This window comes from Mastigoproctus giganteus, chromosome 10, assembly GCF_048544385.1.
Source record: "Mastigoproctus giganteus isolate SK-2022 chromosome 10, ASM4854438v1, whole genome shotgun sequence".
NCBI classification, from domain to species: domain Eukaryota; kingdom Metazoa; phylum Arthropoda; class Arachnida; order Uropygi; family Thelyphonidae; genus Mastigoproctus; species Mastigoproctus giganteus.
The window spans coordinates 220,867,118-220,892,550 of NC_143584.1; the positions used below are offsets into that span (position 1 = coordinate 220,867,118).

Consider the following 25,433-nt stretch of genomic DNA (forward strand, 5'->3'; position numbering starts at 1 on the left):
GACAGTGTGGTACAACAGAGTTGATACATTACTCTGGGATTACTGCTTCCCATACGTAGTACTTTACATTTATCAATGTTAAACTTCATTTGCCATCTCTCAGCCCATCTGCTCGACTTTTCTAGATCCTGTTGCAGCAGTGTACTGTCATTAACAACCCTGCCAACCTTCGTATCGTCTGCAAACTTGGACATTAAGCATGATATACCATCATCAATATCATTTATAAATACAGAAAACAACAATGGACCCAACACTGAACCCTGAGGGACTCCACTAATAACATTAGTCCAAGAAGAGCAGTGTCCATTGATTACCACTCTCTGTCTTCTCCCACTCAACCATCCATTTATCCATAGCAGCAATTTGCCTCCAATGCCACACTGCTCCAATTTGTGCAGCAGTCTTAAATGCAGGACCATCTAGATAGGAATGGAATTATACTGCAGTCACAGCATGGATCTGTTTAGAAGCGATTTTGTCAGACCAATTTTATCTGATACTATAATGCAGTAACAAAGGAACTGATGCAAAAAATAATTTTGATATCATATACTTGAATTTCAAGAAAGCTTTTGATACTGTTGCAAGTAAAAGACAAATGAGTAGGGTGGCATCAGGGGTAGGTTGCTGCTATAAATAAAGGGATGGTTGGCTAGGAAAAAACAAAAAGTGGTTATTAATGGGCACTACCCTTCTTGGACTAATGTTATTAGCGGAGTCCCCCAGAGTTCAATGCTGGGCCCAGTGTATAAGTTTGCAGATAATACAAAGGTTGGCAGGGTGGTTAATGATAGTAATCAGGTTATGCTACTGCAAAAACGTCTAGAAAAATTAGGCTGATGGGTTGAGACGTAGCAACTGAAGTTTAATATTAACAAATCCAAGGTGCATCATATGTGTAGTGATAATCCCAGATTTATGTACCAACTGTGTGATACCACACTCAAGGTAATGGAGAATGAAAAAGACCTGAGGATAATTGTGCAATTAGATATGAAGTTCTTGCAGCAGTGCAGACAGACTGCAAGAACAGTTGATGAGGTTTTGTCACTGATATATAGAAATTTTGGCAGCAGAAATAAAGAGGTGATTGTATACGTACTACATACTGGTCTGGAGGTCTCATTTTGGGAAGAATGTAGAGCTTCTGGAACGAGTACAGAGAAGGGCAACGAGATTTGAGAGGAACAAAGGGGTGCCCTTATCAAGAAAGGCTTCAGTTCTGCAAATAGCAGTGTCTGGAGACTAGGCACCTTAAAGGTGATCTGACTGAGGTGTATAAGCCCTGAATGGGTTGAGAAGGCTGAATTCTGATGGGATTCTTCCTCTTGCTCAGATTAATTACAAACCCAAAGGAGCATAAATTCAAATTAAGGAAAGACAGTTATGGAATAGATGTGCGGAAATTTGCCTGTGATAATCCCCCGTGAGGTCCCCAGACACTGTCTGGAGATCTCGCAGGCAAATTTGACTGTATCAGCCTAGTCAACCTAGTTCTTCTGCTAATTCCATTTCTTTGCTGTTTAGCATTCGACTTTGATGGTAACCATCTTGATAGATGTTCTGGTACACATATTTAGCAATTTGTATTCTGGTTCTCTGACAAGCACAGCATGGACTTAGTTGATCCAGCTGATGATGTCTTAACTGGTATGCAACTTGATTGCTTCAACAAACCCGAGTGATAAGATGATTTGGCTGGTTTAGTCCCAAATTTGGAACAAACTTCGATCTGGTGTTGCAGAAGTGGGTGGACAGTTTGAGTAAATTTAAGGAGGAAGAACTAAAAAATAGACAAATTCTTAGAGGGATCAGACAAGCGATATGGAAAGTACATTTTTTTTTGTTGATGTTGTAAAGGCTTATTTTCTTGCATTATTTGCCACTACTAATACTAATTTGCAGCCCATCCTCATTCATTCAGTAACTACATAGCTGGTGCCCTACTATTAGGTTACACCATGAACACTTAGCATCAGACTTAATTTTTTTTCTCAGTAACCTTGAGAGAAAATGAAAATTTCCTTAGAAGATACAGTTCTAACTCAAGATAAAAACTTAAACTAAATTAACTTTAATATCAGTATTGAATTATTAAAACAATATTAATAAGAATGAAAATGCTTTTTATTTTATATACAGGGTGTTTCAAAAATGATGGCCAATAATTTAAAGTACAAACTAAAATAAGCAAAAAAAGTCCGGGTGAACATCAGGCTGCAAATGAACCGTTTTTGAGATAATGCACATTTTCTGTTAAGATCCGCCACTGACTATGGGAGCACTAGTTTACCGAAAAGCTTTGTTAAGGGTGGTTTTATTAAACATAAGATAATACATTTTTAATTTTTGGTTTCAACACCACAGGATTTTACAGATGTTACAGGTTACAGGATGTTACAAAAGGTGTTCAAAATGCTGTCCTTGCATCTGTATGCAGCTTTGTAGTCTTCTCTGCATTGAGTTGCAAATCCTCTCAGGCATTCCTGGGTCATTTCTGATTTACTCCAACGCAACGCTGCAATTCCTCAACTGTGTTAATGTCAGAAGTGTACACCAAGCTTTTTACATGACCCCAGATAAAAAAAATCCAGAGGATTTAAGTCTGGTGATCTGGGAGGCAACATTACAGGCCCACCTACCTATCCACCGTTGACCATATCTTCTACTTAGATACTGAGTCACAACTCGAGCAAAATGTGCCAGTGCATCATCATGCATAAACCACATGTTCTGGCACTGCTGAAGTGGAACATTATCATCATCAAGGAGGTCTGGAACATTCTGCAGGAACTGAAGGTGCAGCTCTCCTGTTAACCTGTTTGGCAGAAAGTGTGGTCCAATTAGATGGTCTCCTAGTAGCCCTGCCCAGACATTCAACGAGAAACGTTGCTGATGTCATGACTCGTGAATTGCATTAGGATTTTCGTCGGACCAAACATGACAGTTATGAAAATTAAAAATACCATTATGAGTAAACCCAGCTTTGTCAGTGAACAAAATGTTGTTTAAAAATTGGGGATTCAGGACACTGTTTTTGCATCCACTGGCAGAAGTTCACTCTGGGAGGGTAGTTTGTATTGCTGAGACCTTGTACACGCTGGATATGGTAGGGGTACAGTAATTGCCAATGTAAAATTTGCCACACACTGCTATGACTCAGTACATGCTCTTGCAGAGCAACCCTCCTTGTTGAAATTCCTGGATTTTGTACTATTCTTTCTAACACCCTTTCCTCAACATCAGGTGTTATGCTTCTGGGCCTACCAGCTTGTACTCCATGTGCAAAGCGCCCACGTTCTCTAAGGCATTGATGTACCCTGATGAATGTGCACCTGTTGGGCTGCCTTCGGTGGGGAAATGCTTCTTGGTACAAACATGCAGCCTCAAGTGCACTGCCATTGGCTTTACCATACATGAAGTGCATGTCTGCATACTCTTCATTGCTGTAATCTCTTTCCATGTTGACTATCCTTTGACAAGTACTAGTATGCCTGCTACTATATTTCAGAGCATTGAGAGAGGGGGAAAGGGAGAGAATGAGCATAGCCTAACTAAACAAACAAGTCAGTGGTGGATCCCAACTAGAAATGTGCAATATCTTGAAAATGATTCACTTAAGGATCCGTATTTACTAGGCTTTTTTTTGAATATTGTAGTCTGTACAGTTCACCTTTAAATTATTGACCATCACTTTTGAACCACCCTATATAATACTAATACTGCTGTTAAACCTTTGTAAAAAGTACAGAATGAAATTACTTTAAAGTTACACTGAGTGATGGAATTACTCTGAATTACTAGAATGATGGAATTACTCTGAGTGATACAATAGAATAGCTGAGATATTACCTTTGCTTGATCACGCTTAGACTGGCTTGTAGAGTGTGCATATAGAGATCCCAAAATTTTCATTGTTTCATAGTTACCAGGTTGAGCCTTAAGGACTTTCTCAAAACACTGAGCAGCCTGAAATGATTATAAATATTGAGTAATGAATATTTGTATTATATAAATACATTCAAAAAATGTATTTATATAATACAAACTGTTATAAAAAGGATTCAGATACAAGAGACATTCATATAAGTTCCTAAAAAAATGCGATACAATGTAATTCTAATATTTCACCTTTGGCTTTCAGCAAATACCCCCCCCTCCTCCATGTGGCAAACTTTCCACTAATTTTTGGAAAGTTTCAATGGAAATATTTGGCCATTTCCCATGCAGGAGGTCTTTTACCTTCATATGATTTTTGTACACACTCACACCCCTCAATTCATTCCATAGATGCTTAATGGGATTAAGATACAGGCTCAGATCCAATACTTCCTGCTTTATGGCAAGCATTGTGCTGCAACTTCCATGGTCCTTCATCATTTATTTTTTAAATCAGTTTTTTATCCTTCAGCAAGGGTTCATCCCATGGACAGCAAATAGGATAGGAGGGTGAAAAAATATGATTACAGCTTTTTCTGTGATTGACAGACACAACATAGTTGCTACTATGCTATTTTAAGATTTTATGCATCAATAAATATTATATATAAAAGGGATATAATATATACAGCCCATAAATGATACCTAAAAGGTCTAAGTGTCACTATATTCACTGGTATATATTGATCACAGCAAAAAAAATTCAATTCTCACAATTAGTGATGAGTATACTTGTAGTATAATTGTCTTATAGAGGTCAGGATGTCACGTTAATTAATATTCATATTGAAGCGGTGCCCATTGGGGCTGTTGCTACATTAAAGATTTATAAGGCAACTCATATCTTCTAAAATATTTTTCCTATATGCCTTGCCATCACAGATAGATCTATTCCCAGTTTATTGAGGCATTCCAGAATGTTGGCATGAAACAGAGAACCAAGGCAGTCTATTCTAGTCAGGGAAAAGAATAATGGCAGTCGTGTGAGCTTAGCTTCACCCTACAATCCTGGGTCCCACAACTGTTTGCTACTCTTGGAGTGTCCAAGCTGCCTTCCTTGCTATCTATCTATGCTGCACAGAGGACCCCATGTCTGCTATAATAACTCAAATTCCTTTCTTTTTCTACTTTTCTTAATTCTCCAAGTGTATAAGTTATTTTGGGGTTGTTATTTCCTAAATATAAATACTTGCATTTTGCAGTATTAAAAAACATATTTGCCACATATCTGAATGCATCCTACATCCATCCATCAATATCATTTAAAAAATCAATCAGAAACACAGCACAGAGCAGTCCAAGTACCAATCCCTGATGTACCTCCAATTCTGATCCTAGCTAACTGATAGTTACTGAAAGTAACTATCAATCACAACCTTTGCTTCCTGTCATGTAGCTATCCTTTAATTCATCTAAGAATCTAACTTGTGATCTGATACATTCCAGCTAATATAATAGCATTCTCTCAAACAATTCAAATGCTTTGATCAAGTCCAAATAAGAAAGTCAAAATTATTTCTTGCATCTAACTCATGACTGAAATTATCATGAGATTATAAAGTTAAGTAAACAAGATTCTCTTTATAAAACTGTGTTTTGTTTGCTTGAGAAAACCATTTCTATTTAGATGACCAAGTACAGGCAGTTCTCGCTTTATGAGTTTTCGCTTTACGAGTTCTTGGGTTTACGAATTTTTTTTTTTTTTTTTTTTCAAAGTATCAAGTATCAACAAAATCGAAAATATGAACATTAATTGCAAAAAAAATGAATGTTAGTTAAACATTCATAAATACAACATTTCAAACTACACGCATAGCTATACAATACAGTGTACCCAGCTTTACAATATTAATCCATTCCAGAGACAACATCGTATCGTGAAAATATTGTAATGTGAACCAAATAACACATCGTTTTTTGGTAATTTGTTCCACGACCTCGGAAGTTGAAATTTTTGCTATATATAACTCTCTAAAAGGTTGTTTTTTATAGTGCAAATTGTATTAGTTACCAATTAAAATTAATAAAATGCACTACACTTTCATCGTTATCATATGTTCTATTATAAGAACCAATTCTGAACATCTTTGTGACATTTTTCTAAAGCACATTTCTGGAGGTCATGACCATAAAAACAATTTGCACTTTCCAGTTTATTGGGCTTTTCTGTTACTGTAAGCAATTATAAACGGGTAATAAACTCGATGTTATTGCATTTGCAAAAATACCGACAGCTGGAATTGTGTGGTTTTTTGCATTATTATGGTGAAATGTGTTTCCCCTTTACTGAAATCTTAAATCGTATAAAAAACAAATAAATTTTCAGAATCTTCTCTTCATTCCTTTTTTTTTTAAGCTTCGTAAACTTGTTACTCTGTGCAAATTGTGTTAGTTGCAATTTGTGTGTCATTCCGTTAAAAAATGCTTATGCATCTATTCAAATTTATAAAGAAAATAGAAGATTATCTTGGAAACAAACGCCTCTTGAAACATTTCTGAAGATGACTCCTTGTGCAAAAAACCAACGAGTGCCGAGCCAATAATAAATGATCAACAAGTGTGCATTTAGTTGATGATGAAGAATAAACATTCTTTAAAATTTGTAAGTCATAAATAATTTCTTTATTATTACAAATTTGCTTGATTTTACAGACTACGTTTTAATTTCTTTGGATAAATCAATCATTGTTTAAACATAAACTAATTAGCTAACTAATTTCATTGTTGAGAACGTAATCCCTATTTTTAAAATTATGTCTATGGTATTTAATTCTTGCTTTACGAGTTTTCACTTTACGAGCGCACATTAGGAACGAATTAACTCGTAAAGTCGAGAACTACCTGTATTGCATTCTTATCACTGATTAAGAATGTGATACTGGGTCATCTAAATAGAAATAGTTTTCTATTTAGTGGTAGGGAAAATCAACTGTACGATTTTCCCTACCGCTAAAGTCTGACTGACCGTCTGTATTTATCCAACTTGTTCTTGGAATTACCTTCATGGATTGGTGATTCACTGACATTCCAATCATCCCCAAATCTAATGAAGTCCTCATGGTTAACCATAATGGTCTAATGCATTCCCTTCCAAATAACTGGGTATATGTAAGCTGTCTGTGAGCCCTATACTTGCCTTCAGGCTCAAAATTTTTCTAGTAAATAATCCTCTGTGATTTCCATGTCACTGTTTAGTATTATTAGTAAGGTGAAATGATACAAGGAAACAAACTTTTTCTGCATCAGAAAAAAATAAGTAAATAAATTAAAAAAATTCAAATAAAACAAAGTATTTGTACTATTCCCATTCCTCCACTGTGTTGGGAGGGAATTTATTCCAATGTTTGACAACCTGCTGCCCATAGGTGAACTCCATGAAATTCAATCTTCTGGTATTTCAGTGTTCAGGCTATCAAAGTTTTTCTCACCATAAAGACTGACGCAAAGTACCCATTCAACTAATCAGTTGGGTACATTATAGTTTTAAATTGCTAATGTGCCAATAAAACCCAAACTAATCAGCTGGAGGTTATCAATAACTATTCCATACATATGTGAGAATTCAATATTATTTATTCTTTTTTTCTTTGTATTTACATAGGCATAAACTCTTTGTACCCTTCCTTTGCTCTCTTAGCAAGTTATCTTTAATGATAACCATTGACAACATAATTTTTATTGTAATATTAAGATCAACTTTTAAAACTAATATATGCTTCAGAAGATTCTCTCTGCTCTATAACTGTACCATGTTATTTTTAACTAAAAAAAAAAATAAATAAATAGCTAATTTGAAGAAGAAAAAAAAAAAGCTCTATTAAACTAGCCACTTCCTTATTCCTCTACCTCTGCATCCTCCTTTCCTATAATTTCTTAATTAATGATAATATATATGCATTTGTGGCTTTTGTAAAGAAGACCTCACATGATTGTCCACAGTTATTCCACACTCAACACTATGATAATAGGATACAGTCAACACTGATACTTTCAAGTTTGTAAGTGATGATAACTTTCAGGATATTCTTGTCCCTAGAAATTTTCCTAACATGTTAATTTAGACAACAATCATCTAGTCGATTTAAAAAGTTTGTGCCCCATGTTGAGGTCCTTTCAGTTGCCCCAATCAATAAGGAGCAGATTAAATCTACTCATAATATTATTATATTAAATCTCTCATCACTTATTCACTTATCCAAAATGCACACACCCTTCAGTCTTCTGACATAGCCCACGCCCCTTCCTTCCTACTAAGACAGGGATCGGCAACCTTTTTTGAGTGAAGGGCCATTTTTGATCTAATTAAAAAAAAAAGGGAATCCAAAGACCCGCACATCAGCTCAAGTTTGGGGGGGGGGGATTTTTAAAAAAATGGAACAGAGTGGGAAGGTGTTTTATTTAAAAAATATATATTTTGAAATATTATTTATTAATACTGAAAAAATGTATCAAATATCCAATAAGGTACGAATTAATGTGACTTTTGCTGCTGAACTTCTTGAGCGAGACTCTCAACATTAGGAGAGTATGCTGTAATTTTAATCTTTAAACATGCTGAGAGACCCGCATTGTTCAGATGGTTTCTTGATTTATTTTTAATATAGTTTTCATGTTTGAAAATATTTGGCCACAGAAATTCGTAGAACTAAAAACTGAGAGAAGTCCAAACGTAAATTTTTTTTTTTTTTGGTAGTTGTTGGCGCATAGGCTTCTGTGGCCATAATGCACCTCCCAAGGTTTTTGCAGTACTTTGATCCAAGCCCGAGGCAGGAATTGAACCCACAACCTTTGGGTTGCCAGGCAGGCACTTTACCCACCCGGTTAGCCCGGTCGGCTCAAACGTAAATAATTTCAAATTTATATACTTGTCCAGTAAGCTACTCAATGCAATCGAACACAATTTGGTCTTGCTTTTTCAACTCATCTATCACTGTCCATTTGTGTAGAATCGCAAAGGCAGCCTTTTGCCTTTCCAAAACCTCAATTTCAGTTTTAAGGCAATTTAGTTTTGTGCTCCACATGTCCTCCCTGATTTTTTAAGCCCTCTAACCCCATTTCAAATTGTGCTATATATGGGCTAAAAGTTAAAGAGCCACAGTTACATGTTCAAAGAGCCAGATGCAGCGCGCAAGCCACAAGTTGCTGACCCCCCTGTACTAAGGCAATGCTGGCATGGGTCAGTTTCCAATCTGTAAATGCTCTTGTCACACACAGGCTGCTTTTGATAAATAACATGACTCCCTCCTCATCTTCCACCTCTTATTCCATCTATACTTCTTAAATACATTGTACATGTCACAGGGAAACTCACTGTCCTCTATTTCTGGGTCATCAAGTTTCCATTAGTCTTATTATGGCAGTAATAGTTTTCCTAAACAAGGGATAGAATGTGCAAAAATTTGCTTTCAGCCAGAGAGTAACTGATTGTTGGAACAAAGTTCCATCTAGTGTTGTGGAGATAAGTAGTTGGAATAAATTTAAGGAAACATTAGACAAATTATTAGAGAATGGACACATGTTTTTTTTTTTGGTCTGATTCTGTATAAAATTGCCTCCTTGTCATTTGCCATTATAAATATTAATAGTTTAAAAAACTAAGAGTTAAAACTGATCCATTTTATTAGAAACAGTCCTAAAGTCTGAATGCATTTCAGACTAAGTATTTTTATATCGCTTACAATCCAACACATCACATTGTCTTCCACATATTCTTCCTGTGCCAGAAGGCCCAATACCTTTGATTGATGTCAAGCAGAAATTTGATTATAAATAAAATTAGATATCTGCATTTCTCCAACTAGCAGTTCTAGGAACCTTTACCATCTCTTCAATGATATCAACATGTATTCGGGTACCACTTCTATTCAAATGTATAACATTTTTACAAATAAATTATTCCTTTTACCTACTGGACAGGCTATGCTGATAAAAATTATCACCCAAATGGCTTTCAGAGTCCCTGAAGTTTTGAGTTAATCCAGCATGGCTTACAACATATCATCCCTCCTATCGTGGATGGGCAGACTTGGATGACATATTATGTTGTAATCTAACTTGCAGCATTTTTTCAGTATGCTCCAATGCTGTATCCATCATGTCAATTTGAGGGCAGTTCATACTGTTGGTTCCAATATGAATAATAACACTCTCTTTACCTTCCTTGAAGCTGACAACCAGATAACATCATCAATTTTAGCTGAATATATAGTAGCAAAAAGGCAATAAGTCATGGCCATAGGCTGATTTTGCATCACTTCACATCTGTACTGCTACAGCTGTCAAGAGCAGTTACGATGTTTTTCATTGTTGAGGGTCAGGGGAGGTCCCCATGGACTGGAGATGTGCAAATGTATCTCCAATTCACAAAGGGGGTTAAAAGGATGACACAAATAATTATAGACCTGTTAGTTTAACTTCTGTTCTGGGGAAAATAATAGAGTCACTGGTTAAAGAGGTGATACAGGATCAACTAGACAAGACAGCAGTAATAGTTCAGACATAGCATGGGTTTGTTAAGGGGAAATCTTGTCTGATCAATTTGATTGGATACGACAATGTGGTCACAAAGCAACCGGATGCAAAAAATAATTTTGATATCATATACTTGGATTTCAGGAAAGCTTTTGATACTGTTGCACATAGAAGACTGCTGTACAAATTGAAGCAGTATGGCATTAAGTGCAAGTTACTGCAATGGATAAAGGGATGGTTGAGTGGGAGACAGCAGAGTGGTAAAAATGGACACTGCTCTACGTGGACTAATGTTATTAGCGGAGTCCCCAGGATTTGGTGCTGGGCCCGTTGTTGTTGTTTTGTCTATTTATCAATGATATCGATGAAGGTATATCAGGCTTAATGTCCAAGTTTGCAGATGATACAAAGGTTGGCAGGGTTGTTAATGACAGTAAAAACAGTATGCTACTGCAACAGGATCTAGAAAAGTTAGGCAGATGGGCTGAGAAGTGGCAACTGAAGTTTAACATTGACAAATGCAAAGTACTCCATGTGGATAGCAGTAACCCAAGAGAAATGTACCAACTGTGTGGTACTACACTCAGGGAAGTGGAGAATGAAAAAGACATGGGGATAATTGTGCAGTCAGATATGAAGTTCTCTGAGCAGTGCAAACGGGCTGTCAGAGCAGGTCATGGAGTTTTGTCAATGATATATAGGAATTTTGCTAGAAGAGGCAAGGAGTGATTATCCCTTTGTATAAGGCAATGGTCAGGCCACACTTTGAGTACTATATAAAAGTCTGGAGGCCTCACTTCAGGAAGGATGTAGAGTTGCTAGAACGAGTACAGAGAAGGGCAACAAGATTTGTGAGAGGAACAAAGGGGTGCACTTATGAAGAAAGGCTGAAGTTCTGCAAGTTGCAGCATATGGAGACTAGGCACCTGCGAGGTGATCTGATTGAGGTGTATGAGGCCTTGAAAAGTTTGAGCAGGCTCAATGCTGACACGATACTTCCACTCGCTCAGATTAAGAATCTGAGGGGGCATAGATTCAAACTGAGGAAAGACAGTTTGAGACAGTGTAGAATAGATGTGCAGAAGTTTGCCTTTAGCTAGCAGGTAGTTGAAAGCTTAAAGAAATTTAAGGCTGAACTAGAAAAACATTTGGAGTGACCAAATGGGTGAAATGGGCAGGTTTTTTTAATTTTTTTTTTTTTGGCTGATGCTGTATAAGCTTGCTTTCTTGCATCATATGCCTTAACTAATGCTAATAACAAAATATCGTGCATTATGCTGTTTGGTCATTTCGCTGTCTTGGCTTGCTCTATTCCACTGTTTATCCAATCCAAAAAATATATTAGATAAATGATGGAACCATAAAACAAACCCACGTGTATCATGCTGTTCCTCAGTTAAACATCAACAGACCATCTACTTTCCATAACAAATGTCAATCTAGCAGGATTTTGTAAAATTAGTAATAACTGTATGGCGTTTGCTTTGCTTGACTTCCATTTACATGATAAATAGGCTGCACTAAGTCAACCACTGGACTGACAGCTGTTTCTCAAATGGCACTGTGTATTTGATATGGAGCAGGTAAGACCAGACAGACTTGTGTGACTTTTTTACACTAATGGGAGACCATAAGTAGCCATGTATAGTAGCTCATAATTGGCTACCATGCAATCCTCCACTGGTGTAAAAAGTTCACTGGTTAACATTCACAAAATAAATATTCACCCTCTGCACTCAAAACTTGCATCAGTGTATGCTAGGCATATCTGGACATATCTAGGCAAATCACAGATACTATTCTTCGGGCTCTCCACTGGGCAGCTAATACCTGTACTTATACAGCAGTCCTAGAGAGTGTTGTTACCTCTTCTACTGGCATGGTCATTTTTTTCATGCACATTGCAACTGTTTACTCTAAAAATCTATATTACATTTGAACAACCCTATACATTTATAATGGAAAAGGATATACAGAATAAATTCAAGCCAACAACAGTAATTAATTCTAATTGAGTCTAAACAGTAGATCAAGAAAGACACACAGACCTGTTCAGCAAATTGATTGCATAATACAGCAATGACCAAGTAGCAGTCAATCGCTCTTATCATTTCAATGTTTTTATATTAATGACTAACCCCAAACCACCAGTACAAGTTGAGTGATATAATACATTTAAAAAAAAAAAAAAAAAAAAGAGTAAAAAATGACACTTACATTTTCTGTATCACCTCGATATATATACATTTGTCCTAATCCATAGTGAGGAAGCACAAATGAAGGAGATGCAAACTGAGTTGCTTGATAATAATACTGAAAAGCTTGATCATAATCTTCTTGAACATGGAAGGCCCTGGCTAGCTGATAACAACTCTCAGCTCTCATGGCCTCATTTTCAGTATTATGGAAAGCATGGAGAGCAAGATGTTGTACCTTAGTGTAGTCCTAAATAAAAATAAATAAATAAATAATCATAATAATAAAATATAAATGTCACTAACCCAATAAAGTAAATCGTAGGATTTACCAAATTGCTTTGGTAAAAGTCCAAAATATCAAAAAATGTTTCACATCAGTGGTTCATTTGCTTTTCTGATTTTTCAATAAAGGCATCTCCTATCCCCACAAGGTTGTTTCGGTAGCATATTCACTTATGTTCAATTTACAGTGAACATGTAACACAGACAATCATGCATGCTTGTTTAAAAATCAGAAAAGGGAATGAAGCAGGAAATTATCATTGCATTCCTTTTCACACTGTTACTAATAATCTTTCAGAGATGGAAAATATATCTTCCCCATTGCCCTTGTTTAAAATTCAGAAAAGTAATGATCAGACAGTGCGTGTGTGAATGGAAACAATGATAATTTCATGTTTTATTTCATTCATACTTTCGATCTCTTCACAAAGTTTCTTGGGCAACATTCACTGTATTCAGAGCATTTAATATACAGTCAGATAACAAAAATTTCAGACTTTTATCAATTCACTTTGATACAAGTCCATTTTCAGGTTTTTACAGTAACATAAACATACATATAAAATAAAATCAATTAAATATATTTTGAAGGGACACTATTACCATACAAAATTATTTAAAAATTTTAATTTGAGATGCTCAAACGACAATTTTTAAAATATGCAATTTGATTACATTTCTGGATTCTTAACTTCAGTTGGTCTGAAGATAGGGTTCAATAAGAATTCAGAAATATTAACTAAATTATATATTTTAGTGTTAAAAGTATTTGAATACAGGTTTCCACCTCTTAAGTTCCTCAATAAATAATTAACCCTTTGCAGTCCAGAATTATTTCAGTCTCTCCATTCTGGTCCAGCTCAAAAAGAGTACTGAATATGAGTTCCTTGAAAAATTATTTATTTTTGAGTTTACTAACTGTGTGGGTGGTAGAAAATGAAATACACTTAGAGTGGAAGAAAATGAAAAAGACCTGGGAGTAATTGTGCAGTCAGATATGAAGTTTTCTGAGCAATGCAGACAGGCTGCAAGAGCAAGTCATGGGGTTTTGTCAATGATATACAGGAACTTTGTTAGCAGGGAAAAGGAGGTGATTATCCTTTTGTATAAGGCAATGGTTGGGCCACACCTTGAGTACTGCGTACAGGTCTGGAGGCCTCATTTTAGGAAGAATGTAGATTTGCTTGAGTGTGTATAGAGAAGGACAACAAGATTGGTGATGGGAATGAAGGGATCCTCTTACCAAGAGAGGCTTAAGTTCTGCAAATTGCAGTGGCTAGAGACTAGGCACCTATGCAGTGATCTGATTGAGGTGTATAAGGCCTTGAATGGGTTGAGCACACTGAATTCTGATGGGATTCTTCCACTTGCTCAGATTATGAATCTAAGGGGGCATAAATTCAAATTGAGGAAAGAGAGTTGTAGAATAGATGTGCGGAAATTTGCCTTTAGCCAGCGGGTGGTTAATTGCTGGAACAAACTTCCATCTGTCGTGGAAGTTGATAGCTTAAATAAATTCAAGGAGGAACTGGACAAACTTTTAGAGGGAATGGTTGTGTGAATTTTTTTTTTTTTTTTTTTGGCTGATTCTACATAAGCTCGTACGCTTACTTTCTTGCATCACATGCCTCTATTACTATTACTATATTCAAGTTTAGTTTTGGAATATTTGAATTAATCAAAAGAACTTCATAGTTCGATGAGGATCTGACAACAAACATCATCAAGGTAAATGATGTTTGAATGAAATATATTTACCTTGCTTGGTCTCCAATTTTCCACACTAGCATTGGTTGACAGGTCATCGGGATCAAAAATAACATGATCATCATATTGGTCAAAAGTAAATCAAATTTTGAATCAGTTCTAACAATTTCTAAATTTCTTCATCAGAAAGGCCTTTACGAGATGTTGATGGCATGATTAAACACTTTTTGAATACAGAAAGAAAAACTACAGCCAGCAGCTGTTAATAATTGAATGTAAACATTCAATTAGTTCATCAAACTGATTATATGAAATATAAATAGGAGACAGTTCAATAATTACACCAGAAGAGTGAGAAAACAAGCTATATAATTAGCAAAACAGAAAGGTACATTTGATGCAACATTGGACTGGAAGAGAAATTTTATGACAGTGTGTGAGACATGACACTGGACTACAAAGGGTTAATATAAATTTCACTTGATAAGCACCTTCCCTTCAAATGTATTTTGAAGAATAATAACATAATTTCCTGTCTGAATATATAATAAAATAGCAACATAAAACACCATGGTTCTTTCAAAACTTTTGGTGCAGCAAAATACAGTGGGGCCTAAACTTACGATGACGTCAACATCGATATTTTCAGGAACCGATATACTTTCCATACCTTTCAAACAGATATATCTTTTATTTTAAGGACCGATGATATTTGCAAATACCGATAGCTTTCCAATAGCTGGAACGATACATGGGTGTAAATTTTCAGACACATGCCGCATGGAATATCACTCGTACAATTGTTTTCAACCAATTAGCACCTTTTTTATTGTTCAACATGTGGCGCGTGGAAAATCGCTCGTACGATTATTTCAGATCTATGACAATCTGAAACTTAAAGCTCCATCAATCAGTGGAAGTGCTGTGTGCTTAGAAGACTTTAAAGCCAGCAGTGGCTGGTTTGAGGGCTTCAAAAAAAAGGGCAAATGTCAAAAGTGTTAAAAGGCATGGGGAGGCATCCAGTACTGATCAAAAAAAAAAAAAAGCAGCTGAGACCTTTAAAATTGAATTCCAAGTGTTTGTTGATCAGGAGGATTATCTTACCCACCAGGTTTTTAACATTGATGAAATCGGCCTCTTCTAGAAGTGAATTCCCAGGAGAACATACATCACTGAGGATGAGACTAGTTTACTTGGGAATAAGCTTATGAAAGATAGACTCAATCTCCTTTTGGGTGCCTCTTGGATTTTATGCTGAAGCCTTACTCTAATACCCCCAGAGTACTGTATTTAACTGTAGAAATGTATTTAAACAACAAAAGGTCGACAAAGGCATGTTGGGAGCATTTTGGTGCAGTAACAAGAAAAGCTTCCTGTGAAGGCACTGCTCCTGCTGGATAATGCACCAGGCTATGATCCCAACCTTGTTCAATCTCTTGAGGCACAATTTGACTGTTCAAGTCAAATTTTTGCTGCCCAACACCACTCTTCTTCTTCAAGCAATGGACCAGCTAGTGATTGCAAACTTCAAGAAAAGCTACACCACGAAAATGTTCGCAAGTTTTTTTACACCGACCTCTATCAAAATGCTCTCACCCTCAGAGATTTTTGGAGGTCGAAGTTAAACATGCTGGATTGTGTGAGGCTGATTTTAAGTCCTTGCAATGATGTTTCCACCAGGTGCTTAAATTCAGCCTTGAAAACTATCTGGCCTTTAATTATCTATAATGTTGATGGATTTGAAGATGATGGTGATTTGACAAATGATATTGTCACTCTTGAAAAATCAATGGGTCTAGAAGTTGGTGAAGAGGATGTGGAGGAAGTTATTGACGCTCATGGGCATGAGCTAACAACAGAGGAGCTACAAGAGTTTGGAGAAAATTATGGAGAGTAGTAGTAGTGGCATGTCATGCAAGAAAGCAAGTGTATGAGCTTATGCAGCATCAGCCAAAAAAAAAAAAAAAAAAAAAAACCATACCATTCCCTCCAAATGCCTGTCCAGTTCCTCCTTAAATTTATTTAACCTATCAACTTCCACAATAACAGATGGAAGTTTGTTCCAGCAATTAACGACCCACTGGCTAAAGGCAAATTTCCGTACATCTATTCTACGTCTGTCTTTTTTTAATTTGAATTTTTGCCCCCTTAGGTTTGTAATCTGAACAAGTGGAAGGATCCCATCAGAATTCAGCGTGCTCAACCCATTCAAGGCCTTATACACCTCAATCAGATCACTGCGCAGGTGCCTAGTCTCCAGACACTGCAATTTGCAGAACTTAAGCCTCTCTCGGTAAGAGGATCCCGTCATTCCCCTCACCAATCTTGTTGCCCTTCTCTGTACACGCTCAAGCAAATCTACATCCTTCCTAAAATGAGGCCTCCAGACCTGTACGCAGTACTCAATGCGTGGCCTGACCATTGCATTACACAGAGGGACAATCAGCTCCTTTTCCTGCTAGCAAAATTCCTATATATCATTGACAAAACCCCATGACCTGCCCCGGCAGCCTGTCTGCATTGTTCAGAAAACTTCATATCTGACTGCACAATTACTCCCAGGTCTTTTTCATTTTCTACCACCTTAAATGTAGTACCACACAGTTGGTACGTTTCTCTGGGGTTACTTCTACCTATATGCGGTACTTTGCATTTGTGAAGGTTAAACTTCAGTTGCCACTTCTTAGCCCATCTGCCCAAATTATCTAGATCCTGTTGCAGTAGCACACTGCCATTACTGTCATTAACAACCCTGCCAACCGTTGTATCATCTGCAAACTTCGACACTAAGCCTGATATATCTTCATCAATATCATTGATAAATATAAAAAACAACAGAGGACCCAACACCGAACCCTGTGGGACTCCACTAATAACATTAGTCCACGAAGAGCAGCACCCATTAATTGCCATCCTCTGTCTTCTCCCACTCAACCATCCTTTTATCCATTGTGGCAAGTTACCCTTAATACCATTCTGCTCCAATTTGTAGAGTGACACTAAGAGGAAGAAAAAGACAACCAAAAAGTGTCAGCTGAAGAGTTGAAGACTATCATTCTTGTTGTGAGCTTTTAAGAGAAGTGATAAAAACACCCCGACATTGAAAACACTGAACTCATGATGTGCAAAATGGAGGATGAAGTAATTTCTTACTTCAGAAAGGTACAAAAAAAAAGTTGTAAAAAACTCCACTTTGGAGAGTTTCATTACCAGTAGAAACAAAAGACTGAAAAGATACTTGACGCTTGATATAGAGTCCCACCACCACCTACTCCACCATTGATTTCATCAGCTTTGTACTTCAAGTCGAAGGAAAATGCTAATTTATTGTTTGTTTTTTATTTTAAGATGTTTTATGACTATTTTTATATACATTATGACTATTTTTTTTTTTATGCTGAACAAGCTTGCTTTCTTGCATAATTTGCCACTACTGATGCTAATACTAATGGTGCAACTGATAATTTTAAGGTGATCTGATTGAGGTGTTTAAGGCTTTGAGTGGATTGAGCAAGCTCAATGCTGATGGAATTCCTCCTCTTGCTCAGACTGCACATACACATATGAAGTGGCAAAAATTCAAACTGGGGAAGGACGTTGCAGAATGGATGTACAGAAGTTTGCCTTTAGCCAGCTGGTGGTTGATTGCCAGAGCGAACTTCGTGTATTGTTGTGGAAGGTGGCAGCTTAAATAAATTCAAGGAAGAACTAGCCAAACTATTGGAGGGAATGAATAAGTAAATGGGAGTTGTCTTCTTTTTTTTTTTTTTTTTTTTTTTGCTGATGCTGAACAAGATTGCTTTCTTGCATCATTTGCCACTACTGATGCTAATACTAATGGTGCAACTGCTAATTTTTAACATGTAAGAAATACCTATTTTATGTGTTGTTGGGGAATGAATTACAGGAAAACAATTGGTTTAAACTTAACAATATTTTCAACATGCAATGGGTTTTTGTGGAACGAATTATCATCGGATGTTGGGCCCCCACTGTAGTGCTATTAATTAGTCTATATCAATCTACAAGAAAATTTGCACTCTAGTTGTAATATTGATGAATATTAATATAAGATTTCCATAAGCAAGTCACTGTAGAGAGGATCAGTAAAGTAAGGTAAGGCAAATATTTAAACCATTAACATTAGTAGGAGGAATATGATGCAAGAAAGCAAGGTAATATAGCATCAGCAAAAAAAAAAAAAAAAACCCTTCCCATTTCACCCATCCATCCATTCACTCCAAATGTTTGTCTAGTTCTGAGGCATCAATATGTCATGCTGCTAATACCCTGCTTCTTTTGTTAAATACGTCTCCCTCTTGGTATCATATATTTTTGGCTGAACTGCCTTTCCCAACTTTTACTCAAATTTTTTGTTCTGCAAGCCACATTGTCAGGGTAAAAGATCCTACAAGGCTTGCCAACACACACACAAAAAAACCCATCATATTAATGAAAAACGTGACACTTCTTTTGATGATACACCAATAATGCAATGTCTTGTTCCAAGTTTCCATGAACTTTTCAGGTTTGCACTTCTTTCCCATGTTTTCACCACCATAAATGTTGAAAATCTAATATTCTCAGTTGCATATGATTGGGAATGGCAGTAGGTGCTTCAGAGCTGTGACTGCAAGTCCACAATACTTATTCCACATATGACGCCATCAAACTTTCTTCACTGAACAACCTTGGTGACCTGTCTGATGAAAGCTTCACAAGATTATCCACTTCTTTTGATTGATTTCTTTATTGCAGCCCATGTTTGTGAATGGATTCCTAATCTGCACAAATCCCGTTTCTAGTCTGAGAAGTCAAAGACTTGTTAGTCATTGTCATGCAGTTAGATTTTCATCTCACAGAGTTCAAAAGGCATGAATGGGCAATTTCACCTGTAGCAACCAACAAACTTCAGTAAGGAAAAGAAGTTTGTGTTCATGCCCCAACCCGTTATTGCATGCCTTCTGAATGTATGCTTTAAAAATGCACACACTTGGAGGACTTGGAGGACACCTTCTATGAAGTTTGCAATTTTTACTGTCTCATTCCATCTTTTTCATAGTGAGTTGTTCACACTGGCAGTAGCAGTTCACTGCTATTGCCAATGGTGCAAATGCTTGATTATATGCAGTCGGACCTTGCCAGCCATTACCAAAACAACTGAGTATCTCAAAATGGTTTTTCCTGTTGTGCTGGTAGACACAAATCAGCTTAAAAAAATTGTAATGTACATCCCATGAATATTTATCCCATTTCTTCATCGAAGGCTTTAAAAATTAAAACATTCAGTGGACACCTTTTGATAATTTATAATTTTTACTGCCTCAGCCAGTACTCTAAATTTAGCCAGTTGGCATTCTTCTTCATAGTGAGCTTCACAATGAATATAATGCACTGATTCAATATACACTGTTCACAATGAATACAGTTCACTGCTCCACTAATGGTATAATAGCTTGAATACATGCAAACAGACCCTTCATTTTACAAATCACTGCAAAAGCACCATCTGTACTAATATCATCATATAATGACACATGCTAGATGGTTAACATCTTGTCATGATGGAGTGAAAAGTACTGGTTCTGATGTGAGCAAGCAAAAGTTTCAGATATGGCTGTTATTCAATGCTGAACAGTATTGTTCAAAAGGGACAGGTTATTAATGGTATTCTTTGCAGTGGAACAAATGCAACAGATTTGATCAAGTTCTCTACCAAAGTATGATCTCTTATAGTCTTTGCATGATACATTTTTAGGATCAACATTTTCCCTACAAATAGCAATAAAATGCAACATTTTCTTGTCATGATTCAGTTTTTTGTGTTAATTCTTAATGTTTGGATTCAAAATGGATTTTAAGCTTCGAGGGCTTTGTTTCATCATTAGCCAAAATTCTGGAGCACAATATACAAGGTTATGATTATTTTCATATCCATCTAGAAATATCTCACATTTAAGTAACCAATATTGAACATCCTTTTTACTTTATTCTTAGTGTTTCAGTAGCTTCTATTGTTGTTTATGTTTTCATCACTGCTTTTCAATAATTTAATTTGACAATTTCTTCATAACGTACCAACTGTGTGGTACTACACACATGAAGGTACACTCAGGGTACGAAAAATGAAAAGGACCTGGGGGTAATTGTGCAGTCGGATATGAAGTTCTCTGAGAAATATAGACAGGTTGCCAGTACAGCTCATGGGGTTCTGTCAAGGATATACAGGAATTTTGCTAGTAGTGATTAGGAGGTGATTATCCCATTGTACAAGGCAATGGTCAGGCCACAACTTGCATACTGCATACAGGTCTGAAGGTCTCATTTCAGGGAGGATATAGAGTTGCTGGGATATCAGAGACGTGGTGTCACACAGATATAAGGAATGCAGAACTGGAATTTGGGGAGTACAACGTCTACAGAAAGGATAGACAGGATAGGAAGGGAGGAGGGGTTATGCTATTAGTTAAGAAACACATAAAATCCAAGGAAGTGAAGCCAGTCGACATCGATGGACAGGGCAGTGTCGAGTCAGTTTGGTGTGACATAAGCATAGGTAAATCAAAATTGAGAGTAGGAGTCTGCTATAGGCCTAATCACTCTGATGAGTATAATAAGATACTGTACAGGGAAATAGAATGGGCCAGTAAATCAGAGAGTCTTATGATGGGGGATTTTAATTTCCCAGATATTGACTGGAATTTGTGGGTTGGTCACTCACACACTAGCAAGGGTTTTGTGGATTTATTAGATGATTGTTTTCTACACCAGCATGTTCGGGAGGCAACTAGAGGGAGTAATACTCTTGATCTGATTATCAGTAGTGATTCTTCATGGATTAAGAATCTGCAAATAAAGGAACCACTAGGTGGCAGTGATCACAGTGTGCTGAAGTGGGATTTACTCAAGGAGGTAACTACCATCAAAGGTAAAGGGAAGGGTTTTTGCTTTCGTAAAGGCGACTATGATGGTCTGAGACGGTATTTAAATTCTATACAGTGGGACCAACTGATGATGTTACCAACAGCAAATTCAAAATGGGAAGCATTCAAGGAACTAACCTTGGAAGCTACCAGGCTTTACATACCAACCAAGAAATATTGTTCAAGGTTCGGGCCTAAATGGCTGTCAGATGAACTAATGAGACATATGGCAGAGAAGAAAAATGCATGGGATACATACAAATTAATGGGTGACATGGAGGCCTATGATAGATATAAGTTGGTCTGTAACCAAGTCACAAAGGAGATTAGGCAGGCAAAGGCAGATTATGAGAAATCCTTGGCAAAGGATGCAAAGAAAAACAGAAAAGAGTTCTTTACCTATTTAAACTCAAGAAGGAAAGGGATGAATCAGATTGGTCCACTGGATGTTGATGGTTCAACAGTTGAGGATCCTGCTCAGGTGGCTAACAATCTAAACAAGTATTTTGCATCTACATTCACACATGAGGAGTTATACAGGAAGGGGAATGTCGTAGGTGAAGTAAACATTGGCAGTGAGCTAGACGATTTTCTAATAACTGAGAGGAAAGTGGAGGAGAAATTGTTGAGGATAAACATAAAAAAGGCACCCGGGGTGGATGGGATATATCCAGTTATATTAAAGGAGGCAGCAAAGGAAGTAAGCAAACCCCTAGCCATAATTATGAGAGCTTCTTTGGACCCATAGACTGGAGATGTGCAAATGTAACCCCAATTTGTAACCCCACAAGGGAGGATCAAAGGCTGACACAAGTAATTATAGACCTGTTAGTTTAACTTCGGTTCCAGGAAAATTAATGGAGGCACTGGTTAAAGAAGCACTGCAGGATCATCTAGACAAGAATTCAGTTATAGCTCAGACACAGCATGGTTTTGTTAAGGGCAGGTCTTGTCTGACCAATTTGATTGGATACTATGATGTAGTCACAAAAGAACTGGATGCAGGGAATAACTTTGATATTATATATTTGGATCTTAGAAAGGCTTTTGATACTGTTACACATGGAAGACTGCTGCACAAATTGGAGCAGTGTGGCATTGGAGGCAAATTGCTGCTATGGATAAAGGGATGGTTGAGTGGCAGAAGACAGAGAGTGGTAATCAATGGACACTGCTCAACGTGGATTAATGTTATTAGTGGAGTTCCTCAGGGTTCAGTGTTGGGTCCATTGTTGTTTTCTGTATTTATAAATGATATTGATGATGGTATATCAAGCTTAATGTCCAAGTTTGCAGACGATCAAAGGTTGGCAGGGTTGTTAAGGACACTACTGATGCTATGCTGCTGCAATAGGATCTGGAAAGGTTGAGCAGATGGGCTGAGAGGTGGCAAATGAAGTTTAACATTGACAAATGTAAAGTACTACATATGGGAAATAGCAACCCCCAGATGACCGTATCAACTCTGTGGTACTACACTGACAGTGGTAGAGAATGAAAAGGACCTGGGGGTAATTGTGCAGGCAGATATGAAGTTCTCTGAGCAGTGCAGACGAGCTGCAAGAGTAACTCATGGTGTCTTGTCAATGATATACAGGAATTTTTCTAGCAGGGATAGGGATGTGATCATTCCCTTGTATAAGGCATTGGTCAGGCCACACCTTGAGTACTGTATACAGCTCTGGAGGCCTCATTTCAAGAAGGATGTAGAGCTGCTGGAACGAGTACAGAGAAGGGCAACAAGATTAGTGAATGGAACAAAGGGTTGCTCTTACGAAGAAAGGCTTAAGTTTTGCAAATTACAGAGTCTGGAGACTAGGCATCGGCGAGGTGATCTGATAGAGGTGTATAAGGCTTTGAATGGCTTGAGCATGCTCAATGCCGATGGGATTCTTCTTCTTGCTCAGAATAATCACCTGAGAGGGCATAAATTCAAATTGAGGAAGGACGGACGTCAGATAGATGTGTGGAAATTTGCCTTTAGCCAGCGGGCAGTTGGTTTGTGGAATAGACTTCCATCACTTGTTGTTGAAGTTGATAGCCTAAACAAATTTAAGGCTCAGCTGGACAGGTATTTCGAACGAACGGAGAGGTGAAATGGGAGTAGTGGTTGTGTTTTTTTTTTTTTTTTTGTTTTTTTTTGGCTGATGCTGAATAAGCTTGCTTTCTTGCGTCATATGCCTTTACTAATGCTAATGCTAAGTACAGAGAAGGGCAATGAGATGGGTGAGTAAAACAAAGGGGTGCTCTTACCAAAAAAGGCTTCAGTTCTGCAGACTAGGCACCTGCGAGGTGATCTGATTGAGGTGTTTAAGGCTTTGAGTGGTTTTTTTTTTTTTTTTTTTTTGGTAGTTGTTGGCGCATTGGCTTCTGTGGCCATAATGCACCCCCTAAGGGTTTTTTTGCAGTACTTTGATCCAAGCCCGAGGTGGGATTCGAACCCGCAACCTTTGGGCTACCAGGTTTGAGTGGATTGAGCAAGCTCAATGCTAATGGAATTCTTCCTCCTGCTCAGACTGCACGTATGAAGGGGCAAAAATTAAAATTGGGGAAGGATATTGCAGAATAGATTTACAGAAGTTTGCCTTTAGCCAGCTGGTGGTTGATTACCGGAGTGAACTTCATGTATTGTGGAAGGTGGCAGCTTAAATAAATTCAAGGAAGAAGAACTAGTCAAACTATTGCAGGGAATGAATAAGTAAAATGGGAGGTGTCGTAGTCTTTTTTTTTTTTTTCCTGATGCTGAACAAGCTTGCTTTCTTGCATCATTTGCCACTACTGATGCTAATACTAATCACCTTCATAAATCTCTTCACGTTCTCATAATCAGTCAAGTTAGGATATCTAATAATTTGTTGAATTCTTCATTACATTTATTCAAACTATCCACTCCCATAACACCAGAGAGGTTTGTTCCCACAATAAATCAATCGCTCTCTGAGTGAAATTTTGAAACATAGATCGTGCAGCCATCCGTGTTTTATTTAATATTAAATTTTTTTTTTTTTTTATTTTAATTTTTAAATTTTTTTATTAAATTTGTTTTCCTCTATATGTGTTGTCCAAGAAAAAATAAGGATACCACTAGCATTTACTTTACTCCATTCATTTAAAGCCTTGAACACCTCACTCAGGTCTCCTTGCAGATGTCTAGTTTTCAAGTGCTACAATTTACAGAATTGTAGTTTTTCACGGATGTACCCTTTGTGTTCTTAACTAATTGTGTTGCTCGGCCCTATGCTTGTTCCAATGGATTCGCATCATGCTTCTTTTTTTTTTTGCTAGTGGCTTCCTTGCACCATATGGAGAATGCTATTACTATTCCTTTGATAGTATATAACAGAGCTATGATGCTCAATACATTCTATGTTGATATCAATATTTGTAGAAGAATAAGAGCAATTTATTTCAAGGTTAACACAAATGATTACAGTAAAAAATCAATTGAACGCAATTCGAAAATTAACTAAAATTCGAAAAACAATTTTAAAAAATCAAAGTTAAACCTAAATTTTGATAAACGATTTTCCTTCCTTGGTAAATTTGGGCTGAGTATCTTAAATGTTAATCTAATCTAATGTAATTTTGCACCAAAATGTTCAAAAAATCTTCCATAATCGCGTGTATCGATAGGTTATGTCTGGAGAGAAAGAAAGTGAATGAAATAGTCAACAAGACTTTAAAATATGAATTTGATAGTATATACCAGAGCTATGGTGCTCAATACATTCTACGTTGATATCAATAGTTAACTAAAATTCAAAAAACAATTTAAAAAATTAATTAAAAAATCAATTAAAGTTAAACCTAAATTTTGAAAAACGATTTAAAAAAAAAAATCTTTTTTCACCCCCCCATCTGCCTAATTTTTTCTACGTTTTATTGCAATAGTATATGCTAATTTCTGTCA

At 36.9% G+C, this 25,433-nt stretch overlaps 1 protein-coding gene across 1 annotated transcript in view; it reads right to left on the bottom strand.

The window, feature by feature from the left end:
• Positions 1–25,433, bottom strand: part of LOC150079949 (RNA polymerase-associated protein CTR9 homolog) — a 243,782-nt gene that overhangs the window by 150,635 nt on the left and 67,714 nt on the right. Inside the window, exons 7-8 of the mRNA XM_090383623.1 lie at positions 12,631–12,858; positions 3,856–3,972 (exon numbers count right to left, since the gene is read on the bottom strand). Coding sequence (XP_090239749.1) covers positions 3,856–3,972; positions 12,631–12,858 — 345 coding nt within the window. The remainder of the gene's footprint in view (positions 1–3,855; positions 3,973–12,630; positions 12,859–25,433) is intronic.